At 17.9% G+C, this 16,668-nt stretch overlaps 3 protein-coding genes across 9 annotated transcripts; 1 reads left to right on the top strand and 2 right to left on the bottom strand.

Moving 5' to 3' along the window:
- Positions 1–268: 268 nt before the first annotated feature.
- Positions 269–4,851, top strand: LOC105735866 (uncharacterized). The gene is made up of 6 exons (XM_086915895.1): positions 269–1,089; positions 1,639–1,794; positions 2,434–2,695; positions 2,925–3,035; positions 3,360–3,716; positions 3,806–4,851. The coding sequence occupies exons 1-6, from the start codon at positions 928–930 to the stop codon at positions 4,027–4,029; spliced, it is 1,272 nt and encodes a 423-aa protein (XP_086772021.1). The 5' UTR covers positions 269–927; the 3' UTR covers positions 4,030–4,851.
- A 422-nt stretch (positions 4,852–5,273) lies between these two features.
- Positions 5,274–13,485, bottom strand: exp (expansion). 7 transcript variants are annotated; one of them, XM_086915921.1, is made up of 10 exons: positions 13,317–13,485; positions 13,099–13,193; positions 8,297–8,427; positions 7,731–7,888; positions 7,259–7,490; positions 6,912–7,110; positions 6,389–6,627; positions 6,165–6,258; positions 5,828–6,043; positions 5,274–5,723 (listed from the first exon to the last, which is right to left on the bottom strand). In XM_086915921.1, the coding sequence occupies exons 3-10, from the start codon at positions 8,405–8,407 to the stop codon at positions 5,608–5,610; spliced, it is 1,365 nt and encodes a 454-aa protein (XP_086772047.1). In that variant the 5' UTR covers positions 8,408–8,427; positions 13,099–13,193; positions 13,317–13,485; the 3' UTR covers positions 5,274–5,607. The 7 variants fall into 7 exon arrangements, with proteins under 7 accessions (XP_086772047.1, XP_086772045.1, XP_086772049.1 ...); XM_086915919.1 differs by having other exon boundaries at positions 8,297–8,431; positions 13,317–13,452; XM_086915923.1 differs by lacking the exon at positions 5,828–6,043 and having other exon boundaries at positions 8,297–8,431; positions 13,317–13,435.
- A 1,185-nt stretch (positions 13,486–14,670) lies between these two features.
- Positions 14,671–16,552, bottom strand: RpS13 (ribosomal protein S13). Its single transcript, XM_003689828.4, has 3 exons — positions 16,085–16,552; positions 15,373–15,500; positions 14,671–15,024 (listed from the first exon to the last, which is right to left on the bottom strand). The coding sequence occupies exons 1-3, from the start codon at positions 16,105–16,107 to the stop codon at positions 14,720–14,722; spliced, it is 456 nt and encodes a 151-aa protein (XP_003689876.1). The 5' UTR covers positions 16,108–16,552; the 3' UTR covers positions 14,671–14,719.
- Between the last annotated feature and the right edge of the window lie 116 nt (positions 16,553–16,668).

Below are 16,668 nucleotides of genomic sequence, written 5' to 3'. Positions count from 1 at the left end.
TTAAAAAAGAATAATAAATTTATGTGAAATAAAAATGAAAAATAAAAAATATAATTAACAAAAAATAATTTTTAATATCTTAGATTATTTAAAAGGTATTATAGAATCAAAAAAAAAATAAAATATTTTTATAATTTTTATAAAAAACAATATTTTTATTTTATTGTTATTTTAATTATTACTAGAAATTTATCATTTATAATAAGTAATTATTTACTATAAATTTTTAAAGCATCCAAGTAAAAAATATTAAAATCAATACTTAATTTTTATAAAAAATTATTATTTTACTATAAATTTTAAAGCGAATATTTTTGTGACGCGAAATATAATTGTGATTTTTTTATATTATTACAATTTTTAATATTATTTTATTATATTGAATTAATAAATTTTCTTATTTATAAAATACAATAAATATTTTTTAAAACATATTTTTTATTTCGTCTATAATTATAATTATAATATAATATTAAAAAAAAGTTAAAGTTAAGCATATGTTAGTTTACAAATATTTTTGTATACAAAACTTTATATCGAGATCTTGAATTATGAATTAATTATCAATATAATAAATAGTAAATGGAATATAAATTTGAATTTGTAGTTTAGAATCTATATTATATAATATGATACAATGAAATATTATATAGATAAATAATCTTAAAATTCATTTAAAAATTAATATTATAAAAATAATAAAATAAAAAATATATGATTAGCAATATATGAAAGCAAGAAGTATTAAGAAAGTGAGGTTATCTTTCTTTATATCAATCATTTGGAACAAGTTCGAGTCAGAAATTTGTGAAAAATTTGTCAATAAATTTATTAAATTATTATTAATATAAAATAGTAATCTAAAGAATCAAATGCTAATTTGTTTAAAAAAACTATAAATAAAACAGTGATTTTGTGAATAGAAAAATGAATAATGTTTTAAAATCTGAAAATGACGAAGTGAAACCAATTATATTAGAAAGTCAAGATATTGAAGAGAATGAAATTAAAAAGTTAAAAGGAGATATTATAGGAGATACTCTCTATAGTGGCAAATGGATAATTAATATTTTATTTTCAATATCAAAGGTAAGAATTAAGTCTTAAATTGAGATATATTTATTTAAGATATTATCTTAAATAATAATATATATAAGTTAATATCTTAAATTCATTTATTTTTATTAAAATATTTAAATTTGTCTTTTATTAAAAATTATCTGTATGAATATAAGTAAATCAAATTATAATTATATATTAATTGATAAGTTCTATAAATTTATTTATTTTATAAAATATAATTGATAAGTTCTATAAATTTATTTATTTTATAAAATATAAATGAATATTCATATGTATATTTTATTTATTTCAGTAATTAGATAATAATATATTTATAATAATATAAATAATAATATAACTTTTGTTATAAATTATTTATATTACTAAGAAATAAAATTTAATTTTTTTAAAATTACAATATATAAAAAATATAATAATAAAATTATAATAATTATGTTTAAGTTATTTAATATATATATAACTTTTGTTAAATATTAAAATTTATTATATAATTATATTTTTAAAATAATTTAATTACAATATAAAATTACAATAAATAAATTAAATATTCTAAAGATTTCTGAAGATGGCTGGAATGAGAAGATAGAAAACGATTTATGCACATTATGGGATATGACTACAGAAAAAGACATTGTCCATTTTCTTATGGAAAATAACTTTTTTAAAATTGCAGAATTTGCTTTGAAGTCTTCTGAAGAACCAAGATTTACGGTACGATTTGTTTCAAGATTATTATATCTTTTATCTTTATATTTATATTTCATTTTCATTATCTATTACATTTATTCAATAAAAGTTTTAAAAAGTATATATTGAATTTTTCTATGATTTTTAAAATATAAATTTTTAAAATATAAGAGTTTATTGTCTTTAATTTTTAAATTCTATGAGCTTTTTTTTTATTGAATCCTTATAATTATTAATAATTTTGTTATTTAATTAAAAAAAATTAAATATTGAATTATTATATTGAATTAAATAAATTTATAATAAAAAAACAATCTATTATCTATTAGTATTATTTATATATTACTAATTATTTTAATATAAAAAAGAAGCTTATTAGAATTTAGAAATTAAAATTATAAGTTTTTATATTTTAGAAAACATATATATATATTTTTATATATGTTTTCTATAATATATAAACATATATATATATATATATATATAGATTTTAATATTTTAAAACATAATAATAATAAATATAATCCAAAATCCAAAAATAAATTTAAACAAAAATTTTTTCCATCAAAATAGTTCTTTAGTTTTCTAAATTAAATTTTTAAAATTATGTTTTATAATAATTATTTATCTATTATAGTTATAATATTTCTATATAATTTATAGGAAATAATTTTGGGAATAATTGGGAATATGACTTGTGAATCATCAGTACTTGACTTATTAGGAGAGAAAGAAGAACTTCTTGATATAATTCTTCACCTTCTTTCATCTGAAGATACTGCTATATTAGTGCAAATACTTCGACTTTTACGTTCTGCACTTTGGAATATTCAAATGAATTTAAAGTCAAAATGGAGAATTAATTTAAAAAAATCAACTTTTCTGAGAGAGGTAGTTCCTTTTATTTTAAAAAGCTCTACAAATGGTGAGTATTATAATAAGTCATGTATTTGTTATAGTATTTTATTTATTGTATTAATATTTTAATATTAATAATTAATTTTCCAAAATCCAATATTTTGTTTAAATAAATATTATATAAAAATATTTTATTAATAATTTATTTTTAATCTAATAATATAATATTATTTATTATAAAATTAAAATCAAATAGATTTTTTTTATTTATTTCTATCTGTAACTAATTTTTACAGAAGAACTTTTAATTGCAACCACAAATTTTCTACGTTCTTCAGCAGAAATTGATTTTCCATCTGGAAGAACATTATTGGATGAATTATTTGAGTCTTCTAGTTTTTTGTCAGGTGCTATTTTATTATATTTTTTGCTAAAAATTCTTTAATTCTTTGCAGTTTGTAATTATTTAATATAAATAAATATGAATAAACATGAAGTAATTTATAATAAAATAGGAAAATAATAATAATAGTACAGTCCAAAGGATATGCATTCTGAACATGCAATCTAAACATAAAATCATTGTCCAAAATAAACATTGAACTTAAATAATTAAAATAAGATCTATATACAATCTGAACATAAAATTGCAAAGAATTAATTCATTTTTATAAAGCAGAAAATTTATTATAATTTATTAATTTTTAAAAACAACAAATTAAAATTTACAGGAATGTTAGAATCTTTTGAAGAAGTTTTTCCTCAGAATGAAACTTTTTATTCAGTTTCAACTTTGAAATATCTTGAAGATTGGTTAGAATTGTTTTCAATTCTTCGGAAAGGTCACCAAATTCATCAAGAAATTTTACAAGAAGATAATTTAATTAGAATAGTAGAGATTCTACAAAGAATTTTAATAAGTTTTATTGATCCATGGAATCTTTATCCTTTAGATGAAATTAAAGCTTCTTGCATTCATAGATGTGCAGAAATGATTCTTGATTTTCGATGGAAAGGATTTTTAAGAGCAGATTCTACTGTTGATATAGATGCAACAATCTTAAATATTATAGTTAGCATCCATACAGGTGAATTATATTATTATGAAATAATAATAAATAATTATAAATAAATTTATTTTTTATAAAAAAATTTATAATTATATGGATTTTTTCAGCAATGAAAGAAGAAGAGGAAGATTCCGAAGAAACAATGGCAGAATTATTAAAATATCTTGAAGGATATTGGATTGAAGTATCAAAAATTTCATCAACAAATGAAATTATAAAAATTTTAAAAACAAATGAAAAAGCTATTATTGACCATACAATTAACTTATTAAAATCAAAAATTTCTGAAGAAAAAATTAATGATGTAATCAATAAGTTGCCATATGAATAAAATAGAATTTTAGGTTTTATCTGTAAAGATACTTAAAAATGTTTGTTATAAAAGTTATAAAAAATTCCAACTTATACATTTATTGTACATATTTTCAACATGTTTACAACATAAACATTTTACCTTTTTTGAAAATAATAATGCAAACACTATAATAAGAGAATGTATAATGTAGAAAGAGTACTGACTCTATTATATATATATATATATAATATAGTTATATAATATATAAAAATTATAAAAAGTTTAATGAAAATATATTTAATCTTTTTATCAATTATATAATTTTCAAACAATTCATTGGATATTCATGAAATGATAAAATCGAAAAAATCAATAACATAATTAACATGAATTCAGTAAAAAATTAAAATGTACTTTTTATTACAAATTATATTTTGAATATCAACATAATTTTACGATAAGTACTTTGAATTTATTTAAAAATAATTATATTTTAACATATTTTTTGCCATATAAATAAAAAATAAAAGTATAATAATCATAACATTGATAAAATAACAAAATTTTTAAACAAAATTTGAACATATTTCTCAATAAATTTCTCTACATTTTAATAATAAATAACAAGGATTAAATTAATTTATACATAAATCTATAATATTGTATTCGTTAAAAAAATTCAATTATTTTCAAGATTGAAAAATCTTTTATCTTCATAGCAAAACATTTTTATTATGTTATGAATATTTTCTGTATTTTATTAATTGTAATACATTTTACATAATTTTGTATTAATTTTGTATATATGTATGTACAGGATGATTGTAAAAATATAGGATAGATTCTAAACATCAAAAATGAAATATTTATATATATATATATATATATATATATATAATATATATATATATATATATTAAAACTTATTAATTAATTTTAAGTCTATATCGCACTTTGTTCTCGTTTCGCTTCATTTAATATTCAATTTAAAATACTTAATTAAACTTTAATGAACACATATATATATGAAATTCTCTCATCGTTTTGATATCTGGAATTCATTCTCTAAAAATATCTCACATTTTTATAAATAATCTGTATAAGAATATTTATAAATATATAAACATATATGTGTATATATCTTTATATTTTTTTAATTTAAAAATGAAAAAAATATATATGTATATTAAAACTTATAATTAATTAATTTTAAGTCTATATCGCATTTTGTTCTTGTCTCGCTTCATGTTTCTCTAAAGGTTCATAAATAAAAATTCGCATTATTCTATAATTTTATTGCAATAAAAATTTGAGTATTTCAAGTAATACATTAATAATATACAGTTCATAGATACAAATGGAAGATTAATTCTTCCTTTTTTAAATTATTTTTCTATTCTCATTTTAATTCTTCTGTTTCTAATTATTATTTTCTTATGTATAATTTTTATTTTATCCTATTCTTAATCTATATATATTTTTCTTAATGCATAAATTTTTTTCCAACTATATATTCTTATTATGCTTTATTGTTATGTTCATTTGATGATATTTTCTTTTCAATTTATAGTTCATTTTTTTTTTTCTATATTAACATTCTTTTTAAGTTTATTTTTAATCCCATTCTCCAATATACATTGCTCTAGGTGTAGGAGGAATTACACCTCTGGTTGGTATAGGAAATCTTCCATATATATGATTATATGGTGACTCATTTCTACTATCTGAATCTGCAACAAAACAAGAAATTTATTATTCATTTTTTAAAAACAGAAATTAGATAATAGTATAAAATAGTCTTTTAATTGAATTTTTGCAAAGTATGTTGTAATACCAAGTCCACTTTCGAAGCTTCGTGCATGATACATAATTGGTGGTCTATTCCCTAAATGGCCATAAATTTGAGAAGATTGGCTATTAGCATATCCTGTACCAGTATACACAGGTACTTGCGTAGGTCTGGAATATCCTCTAGTTGAGATTTTACTATTTTTTGCCATCTTTACAAAATTAGGAACGCGAGCTCTCAATCCGCAATAATACGGATCGTCTATTAAGGAAATTATTATATTAAATTAATTAATATATTAGATTAATTTTTCAAATTTTTTTTTCAATTTTTATATTTAAATGTAAATAAATTAAAAAATTTATATCAAAGAACTATTTACCGTATTTCTTTTTGTCATCGTGTTTATTTCTCTTATCTTCACTTGTTATTATAGATTTTCTGGCATAATCATCTTCTATGTCATCATAATCAGGCTGAAATTAATCAAAATATGATTAAATAAAAATTAAATAATTTTATTAAATAATCGTTTTATAAATAATTTTAAAAAATAATTAATAATTTATAATCATTTTACAAATAACTTCAAAATTAAATTATTACTTTAGGTATATCATGACCATAAAAATTTTCTCTTGGTGGCAGTTTTGGGGGTCTTTCAGTTCTTTTTTGTCTACTACTCGTTGATTGAATATAGATCTGATCTCGAGTGTCTCGATCTTGTTGAAATGATTCAGAAACTCCAATTGAAGATGAAACTCCTGCTATACTATATGGATCTTCATCAGGAATTGGTATTCTAGGTCGATTTTTAATATCCACCGGCCTTTGTAATGCTAAAACTAATTTATAAATATTACATATGTAAGTACACAATAATAATAAATTTAAAATATATTTTAAAATATATATTTACTTTTTATTATCTAGGTATCAGGATGCTCGGAATATTCGTTATAACTATTCATTATAAATTTGAAAATATATCTTTTCAATAGGTATCTGAATCTTGTTATAACCCATACCGAATTCATATATCAATAAGTATTCGGATACCCGTTGATTCGAATAATAAAAGCCCTAATTTTAATATTAATAAGATAGTAATATTATTTTGATACTGTACCTGGTGGTAACTTAGATTTCAACATATCTAAACCGACAACATTTACAATGAGAACCCAAACAGGACATTGAAGAAGATCTGATTCAGTTCTAACGAAAACAATTGCACTTAGACATTGCATTTCTAGTCTTCTCCTATCTGGATATGCTCTTCGAGTTTCTCGAGAAAGATTTGTTTGAAATTTACTCATATCAAATACCTGATAATTAATTTTAAAAAAAGTTATAATAAAAGAATAAAAATAATCATATTTATTATTATAATGAATAATATTTGCGTAAATAAAATGAAATAAAAAAAAACTTTTAAGAAATTGGAGTAATTTATGTAAATAGTAAAATACTTACTTTCCCAGGTTTTTCGTGCTCTAACGCCCCTTGAGAATTTCGTGCAATTTCTGCTCCGATTGCATTATCTTCCTGACTGGTTGGTTTTATATAAACATTATTTTTACACAATCTTTTTATTAATATATTCCCTTGTTCGTCCATTTTGATCTTTACTCCTTGATTTATGTGTTTTTTTGCCTCTTCTGTTTTCGGATCCCTCATAGGATTTTCGAAGCCACATAAGCCTATTCTATATTTTACAAATAATATATATAAAATTTAATCTTTTTTTTTTATAAATATTATTATATTATTTATATTAAAAATGTGAACTTCATAATTTTATTATTTATTTAAATTTCAATAAGATAATAATTAGATTTTTGTTTCTGTTAATTTTTAATTTCATTATTTAGAATTTTTTTAGAAAAACATATTTAGAAATATAAGAAATATTAAAAATATTAGAATAATATTCATTATATCATACCTAAAACCATCGAATCCATCATTGGATCCATTGATCGTGAGAACTGGTGCTCTAGCATATGCTTTTGCAACTCTTCGATTTCTTTCGAAAACGATTACTTTGGCCCAAATTTCATCATCGATTTGATTCCATTTATCCAATACTTCTTGAATATGATCCTAAAAAAAATTATATATATATATTATATATATATCATTACAGATAATTTTATTATATATTCATAATATCATTAATTATATATATAAAATTATGTCATATTATATCATTCTCATAAATTTTTTTTCTCTATATTATAAAATATGAAATAAAAATTGTCAATATATTTAGAATCGTAAAAAAAATGAATTTTCCAAAAGTTATTTGTTAAAAAAAAAAACTATCATATGATTGTAACAATTTCCTTTTACATGAAATCAAAAAATTTATTTTTTATTTCTATAAATGATGAAATTTATATAACATGTATCTTTATTCCAATATTATTAATGTAACATGTATTACCATATCAAATAATTTTTATTAATCCATTCAATATTTCAACGCAGAAATTATTGTTATATGTTTACCTTGTAAAGCTTATCGAGATTATACCACACATCTTCTTCATCTTGATCCTCATATTGTGATTCAACGAGATTGTCCCTTGATCGAGATAGAATCTTTCTCCTCGATACCATTTTTCACCGAAAGATTCTCTCTATCTATTCAAAGATATTCATTTCATATAATTTTATATTATTTTACAATTTTTATTCATTAATATTTTATATTTTAATAATAATTTAATATATAATAGAAATTAAACAAATGTTTTCATTTAATTCAAGCAAGATTTAATAATATATTATACATTATAATAATTGATGAAATCATGATAAAAATTTATATTTGATTTTATATTTTTTTATTTAAATTATATCGGTTATTTCGATCATTATATAAGGAAAACTATTGAGAAATAATTCAATTACTTTTTAACAATAAATATAAATAACATTGATATTTTCATTATCGCAATATTATTAACTGAATTTTAGAATCATGATACTGATTAATTATTACAAAATATAAATGATATTTAAATATTTTTTCTAATATATATATATTCTATTATATATATATATATACAATATATATTTTTTATATAAATACAATATAAATATAATTAAAAATTTTTAATCAAAATTTAAAAACGCTCTAAAATTTGTATAATATTCATTTATCATTAATTGATTAAAATAAATTATTTTTTATATCTCTTAAATTATAAATTGCTATTGTACTTAATAGATATATTTAATATATTTAAACTCTCTCAACTTCTATTTTACTTCTGTATTTTATTTTATTTATTAATGATATCATTAAAAGACAAAAATTTATTATTTTATGAAAAATTATTTTTTTGTATAATAATAATTTTGACTCGTTAATATTTAAAAAAATAGAATTTTAATTGCGATCAATTTTAACTGATATCTTTCACTTTCTTATAATAATAAGAAAGATAGTTATAAATGGCTTTTCAGTGCTGAAAAATTTTCTAAACTAATATTGCAGCTGGTGAAGGGGGCAAATGATACGGGTCTGGTGGCACTCAACCTTCACATTCTTCAGAGAGAAGTGAAAGCCACGAGTTTCAGGGAAATTCTATGCCGAATCAAAATCTTTTTCCCATAGTACTTAACTTCAATGTATATAAGAATTTTTCTTTTTTCAAATTATTAAAAAATTGATCATATTTATGTTATAATTTTTTTTTATTATCATCTCTTTTTTTAATTTTTTATTTCATTTTATATTTCACTAATAATAAAAAATGTATTATATTTACATTATAATTTCTTTTTCTTCGAATCAAATTTTTATTAAAAATCGAAAAATAATATTTTAAAATTGATTTTATTTTTTATAATATAATTTCTTGTCTTTTTTAAAATGATTAAGTTTTTGTTATGGCTATGTTCTATTTCAAATATATTTTTGTAATTTAATATCGTTTATGTATATATATATAAATAATATTAATAATTAAGATGATAAAAAGGTTTGTAACATAAATTTAATAAAGAGACGAAATTAAACTAACAATCTTCATTACTTTATCGCTATCTCGCTTTATCTTTGACACTGTATTTGATGCAGTAACTTAAATTGCTTATAAATTAATTCAATCAAATTTTTTGTATTAACTTTTATTTATTATTATTATATTTATTTATTTTATATCAACGTGTTTTAACTTTAAGAATTCATAAGTGTTACAAAGATATCTCACGAATATATTAACATAATAAATATATATATATATATATATATATATATATATATATATATATGTTTTTAAAGTAATTAAGTCAAGAAAGATAATAAAATAATTTTTGTCAATAAATTTTTAACCAATATAATTAAAAAAAATATATTTATTATAAGTCATGTAATATAAGTATATATTATTTTTGAATCTTTTATTTTTATAAATCAGATTTAATACATAGAAACGTAACACATAGAAAAATTGTGAAATATAAGAGAATAAATTTAATAAAAAGATAGAACAATAGAAAGAGATTAATTCAGAGATTAATAAATTAATTTCAAATTTTGCAAATTATTTAACTTTAAAATTGAAAATCATGATCTTGTGATCAAATCGAAAAAAATATTTGATTCATAATATTAAAATTTCGGATTTAAAAATGTATTATAAACAATAATATATTATATACGATATTATATACAATATTAAAAAAAAAATAAAAAAAAAAATTTTGTTTTTATAATATGATTTTTTATATAAATATAAATATTAATAAATATATAAATATTTATGATATTCTTATACAATCATATTTTATTTTTCTGACTCATTTTCGTTTTATTTCTTTTTTTTTTGTGCAAATATATATAAATTATATGTAGAAATATAGAATTAATATACTTATAATAATTGAATGAATTTAAATATATGACTGAATATATCTTAAATATATAACTAATATTGAATATAAAAAAAAGAATATAATATAATATAATGATTAAAAAAAAATGTATTTAAAGATTTCATATTCATAATTTATAATTATTTTTTTTCATCTTTTCAAAACTCAAAACTTTTTTTAAAAATATTAGTAGAATTATATTTTTTTATATAGCTTATAATGGAACATAGAATATAAATTATGTCAAATATATTAAATAAAATTCACATTTTAATATTTGACATCATTTTAACATCTATGTTATAGTTATATAATCGTATAACATCTAATATTGACGAGAAGTTTACATTTTTAGAATCCACTTATATATTAGTTTTTCCATATTTGTTAAAGCATATATCTATGCCATAAATATATAAATATATATGTAAATATGAATTGAATATAAAATACATATTATTTTATCATACATATCTTATGTTTCACGAATCTGCCTATGCGAACGTGTATGAATGTATGAATATGAATATATATGAATTATATATATAATTCTTTATGAATGATTATATAAATAAAGTTTATATAAAGTTTGTATTATATTTATATTATAATATAAGTTTGCATTACAATTATCCTTTTTCTTTCTCAATTTTTTTAAAATATGTATTTTAAAAGCCGATATTTTTAAATCTTTTTTTTAAAATTTTAAAAAATTTGATTTTATGATATGATACATGATAATATATAAATATATAAATATGATAATATATAAATTTCTTATATATATATTTTTTATTAGAACTAATGGTAATATATATAAAATAAAATATTTGCATAAATAAATTAAAAAAATAAATTAAATAAATGCATAAGTTTATTTAAATTTCAAATTAATTATTTAATTAATAAAATACTTTTTTAAAAATATTTAGCATTTAATTCTTTAACATATATATTAAATCTATAAATTTATATTTCTATGTTTGAATTTATGAGTAATTAAATAATTGATTATATAATAAGATAATTAATCTGATAAATAATCAGAGAAATTTTTTAATTATATCTGAATTTCTTAATAATGATTACATTTTTAATAAACATTCACAGATATATGTATGTATAATTATTATTTAATTATATATATCTTTTTATTTAATTATCATCATAAATCCACAAAAGGCATTACAATTTTTAAATAGTTGTATAAAATACATCAGTATATAATAAATATTATTAATAAATATTAAATATTAAATATTATTAATAAAAATAAATCAATACAATTTTATCTTTTTAGATCTATATGATTAAAGATTAAAAAAGTTTGTAAAAAAAAATTTATAAAAATTAAATATTTTCAAATTTTTAAAAATACTACAAAATGAAAAAAAAATTTCTTTATTATTATCTATTATTATATACATTATTACTATATTATATTATATTACATACTATATATTATATTATTATTATATTATATTTTTAATATTATTATCTAAAAAATAATTTTAATTAATAAAATAAATAAAAAATTAATAATAATGAATTATCAATAATTATATTAATAAATGATGATATGAATGAATGATTATATTAAAATTATATAATTTTTTTTTCACATAAATCAAAACAATAAAATAAATAAATTAATGAACATGTAATCCCATATATATAAAATTGAATATTTAAGTTATAAATATATAATATGTTCAAAAAAATTATTTTAATAATAATAAATTATTAAAATATTTTATAATCTTTAATTTAATATCTCTCCAATAGTAGTAGACTTTCACTTTTGTTGAATCTAAAATCTTCAAATAATGGAAAATCTTATCAAATTATATTCATAATATATTATTTTTATCTTGAAATTTAGAAATTAATAATGTAATCTTTCATACTATATGTTATCTTTTATACTATAATTATTTTTATTATATATCTATTTGTATATTTAATTATCATAATTTAATATATTATAATAAAAAAAGTAATATATTAATATAAGAGTATTGGAAGAAATATCATTAATTTTAAGGGATTATATTAAATTATTTTTTTAAGAAATTTAAAAAAAATATACGACATTTTTATATATGTCAACTAATAAATTCCATATGTCATATATCTTTATATATTTTAAAAATATTTAAAAAATTTCTAATAAGTTTTACATTTAAATCGTTAAATTTTTAAATCATTAATCTTAATTTTTAAAACGATAAACATAATAAAAAAAAACACGTGTAATTTTAATTTCGTTAGTTATGAAAAAACTTCAGACTATTTATATGGCCAGCATTTATATTATTTAAATCATAATTTATAATAATTATATTTAAAAATTAGTTATTAAAAAATTGCACATATCTATTAAACCTATTTAAAAATATATATTTCCATTTTATTAATCGGCATACCTTTCTTTGACAACAAAACTTTTCCAAATGTCTTTCAATATGGTTCGCAAACGTCAAAGGCACTCGCGTCTTCTCCATTACCCATAATTTATTTCCTGAAATCGTCAAATTCACGTGTGCAATCTCTTTATTTCACTTCAATAAAATAAAAGTAACGAATAAAAAATTTTTCGATGTGAATTTTAATCTTAAAATCAATTAAAAATCTGAGAAATTACTTCAGTGCTTTTTAATATGGCGCAGCTTTGAAAGAGCTTTGCCCACTGGAGAGTGAGAATTCATCCGCCATCTTGGTGAACGCATGCGCCTTCTTCGAGAGAAGTTGAGGACAAAGACTACGCATGCGCGATTAATCTCTTTATGGTCCCCTCTTCACATTATATGGGCCTGAATTGGGACATAAGGAGGGTTTGGGCAGATATAAATGATATATAATTAAATATTCTCCAGGAGCATATTATATTATTTGAAAATATAATATTTCTATTTATAATATTTATGGTTGTAAACCAAATTATTGTTAATTCATGTTCAAATATATTTATTTACAAATTATTTTTAAATTAAATTTAAAAAAAAAATAGTTTACGAGTATCTCAATTAAAAAGCAATTAAAAAGCAATCAACAAAAAGCAATATCATATGTTAATATATTGATATTTTGCTATATTTATAACTATATTTGCTATATTTATAACTATTTTTACAGTTTGTAATAACAAATAATTAATTTTACTTATAAATAATATTATTATTATGATCTTTCTATAAATAATATTTTAAATTTATTTAAATACATTAAACAATAATAGTAATTCTAAAAAAATTCAAAAGAGAAAATTTTAAAAGAGAATAAAATTTATTTAAATTTTTATTTTTGCAAATATACAATATTTTTATTAATTTTTATATTAATATAAATTTTTATTTTAATATTAATTTTTATTTTTGCAAATATACAATATTTTTATTAATTTTTATATTAATATAAATTTTTATTTTAATATAATTAATTTTATTTTTGCAAATATACAATATTATATATTATATGCAACATATACAAAATATGAATCTGTAATATTAATAAATTTTAATGTTATATAGATTATGTTGGAATACTAGTATGTCATTAGTATGTAATATTATGACAATATAATTGAATATTGAAATTAAACAAATAGAAAATATTGATTAATAATTAATAATAATAATATTAATATTAATATTCATGAGATATCTTTAGATCATAGATTTTTAAAATAAATCCAAAACAGATATGTATAATATTAATTAATGTTTATGTATATATATATTATGTATATATATTATGTATATATATATATATATATATATATACATTGTAATTTGCATTAGATAAGACATAGATACAGTGAAATAAATCTATTTCACTTACTTCAGTGCTTTGCTTTATCTAACACAAATTTAAATTATTTATAATTTGAAAATTGATTTTTCAAAAATATTTAATATATAAATATTTTATATATTTAAATTGCATCAATAAATGGGAAAAGAATTTAATATAAATTATATTTATTATAATGCAAATAATTTATATTTAAATCTTTATTTTATTAGAGAAATACATACATGAAAATAATTAAGCAACAAGAGCACTAGCGGTAGAACTCTCATATTTCCAATTTGCAGGAAGAGTTCCCTTTGATTTGTAATATCGAGCAAGTCGATGAATTCTAGATTCCACAAGTATTAATCTAAACTTGCTATCCTTGTCTTTACGATTTCTTTCTAAATGTTTTCTAATAGCAACTGCCTTTTTTATAAGATAATAAAGATCTTCTGGCAAATCTGGAGCAAGACCCATACTTTTGACAATTCTGAGAATTTTATTTCCAGTACGAAAACGTACTTGAGCCACTCCATGAGAATCTCGAAGAATAACACCTAAAACATTTTGTTATTTAATCATTATTGCATATGATATCTTATAATAAATAAATAAATTTACTTTATTTAAATAAAATATAATATATTAATAATTTTTAAGTGTTGGTGAATACCTATGATAATATGATAAAATCATCAAACCATCTCAAAAATCACCATGACTTTAATATTGCAAACTATTTATAAGAAACAATATAAAAAACATTGAATCTTAATTTAAATCAATTTGCTTAAGAAAGAATAAAATTAAAAAATATATAAATGAAATATAAACAAAATGAAAATATGTATATTAATATATAATAATTTTTTACAAATTATAAAATTAATGAAATAAAAAGTTACCAATTTGAGATGGAGTGTGCCCCTTTTTGGCAAGCTTATAAATTAACTCTTTACAATCCTCTGGCGTGAGTTTTAACCATGTAGGAACACTACGTCTATAAGGTAATGCTGATTGGGATATACCCTTTCTAAAACATATATGATAAATTTTCATTATTTTCATTATTTTATCAAATTTTCATTTTCATTAAAAGTTCCTTTAAATTTACATTTCTTTTATCATTTATTTATTATATTTATTATTTTTAATTTATTTACAATTTTTTGTTAAATTAGAAAGTATTAAATAAACTATATATAAGTAAAAATCAACCAACAATAATAATCAACAAAAATATTATTAATGTGTTTAGAAACTTAAAATAGTTGAAAAAAAATTAAGGTTGTGTATTGTAAAAATAAAATAAACTATGAAAAATCTGTAAAAAGAGTTGACTTTCTTTTATTTTAGTATTATAATAATTTAATATTATTGAATATAATTAAAATATATCAAAATATCTCAAAAAATTTCAAACTACTTCAAAAAACTGTGAATATTATAATTTTAACATAAGAAACACATGGTTGTGAAGTAACATGATTTTATAATTTACATAAAAAAATTTATTAAATTACACTATAAAAATTTTAAAAAATGAAAAATATAAAAGAAAGTAACTTTTAAAATTATATATAATAATAAATTATATTAAAATTTAATTAATTTTACCCTGGTGCGTGCATACGTCCCATTTTTATGTAGTTTCGTCTACAAGAGATAGTAGCGCTTTTTTAATCCAGTCGGCAGATAGTAGAACTATAAGCAATTTAAAATTTACCCGGGAGAATTAGTAATATAAAAATTTTTATTTATTATGCAAAAATCACAGAAAAATATTTCGATTGTAAAATATTTTATATTTAGTAAAAAAAATATTTTTCTTTTAATCATATTACAATATATTTATATAGATTAAATAAAAAATTTCAGAATTTCAATTTAATGAATAATAATATCAAAATATATTTCTAAATCTATATTATATACAAATAATAGAATTATGTAAAAAAATTAAATAAGTAAAAAATGTACAGTAAAAATAAAAATTGTTATTATTAAAAAATGATTTAAAAAATAAAATATTATTAAAAATTACATCAAAATTAAACGTAAAGTTAAATTTATTGCTTTTCTATTATTTCCGGCGGGTGCTTACTAAAAAATCAAGCAACAATCTAAATAAAATACGGTTATAGTAATTTCAGAAATTTTATGTAATAGTAAAATATTACATGATGTAATTTTCTTTTTTT

Source organism: Apis florea, unplaced genomic scaffold, assembly GCF_048593485.1.
Source record: "Apis florea isolate Af1SG1 unplaced genomic scaffold, ASM4859348v1 contig_3798_pilon, whole genome shotgun sequence".
NCBI lineage: Eukaryota > Metazoa > Arthropoda > Insecta > Hymenoptera > Apidae > Apis > Apis florea.
Note: the sequence above shows the minus strand (reverse complement) of the source record. Positions and strands in the feature narration are given on the sequence as shown.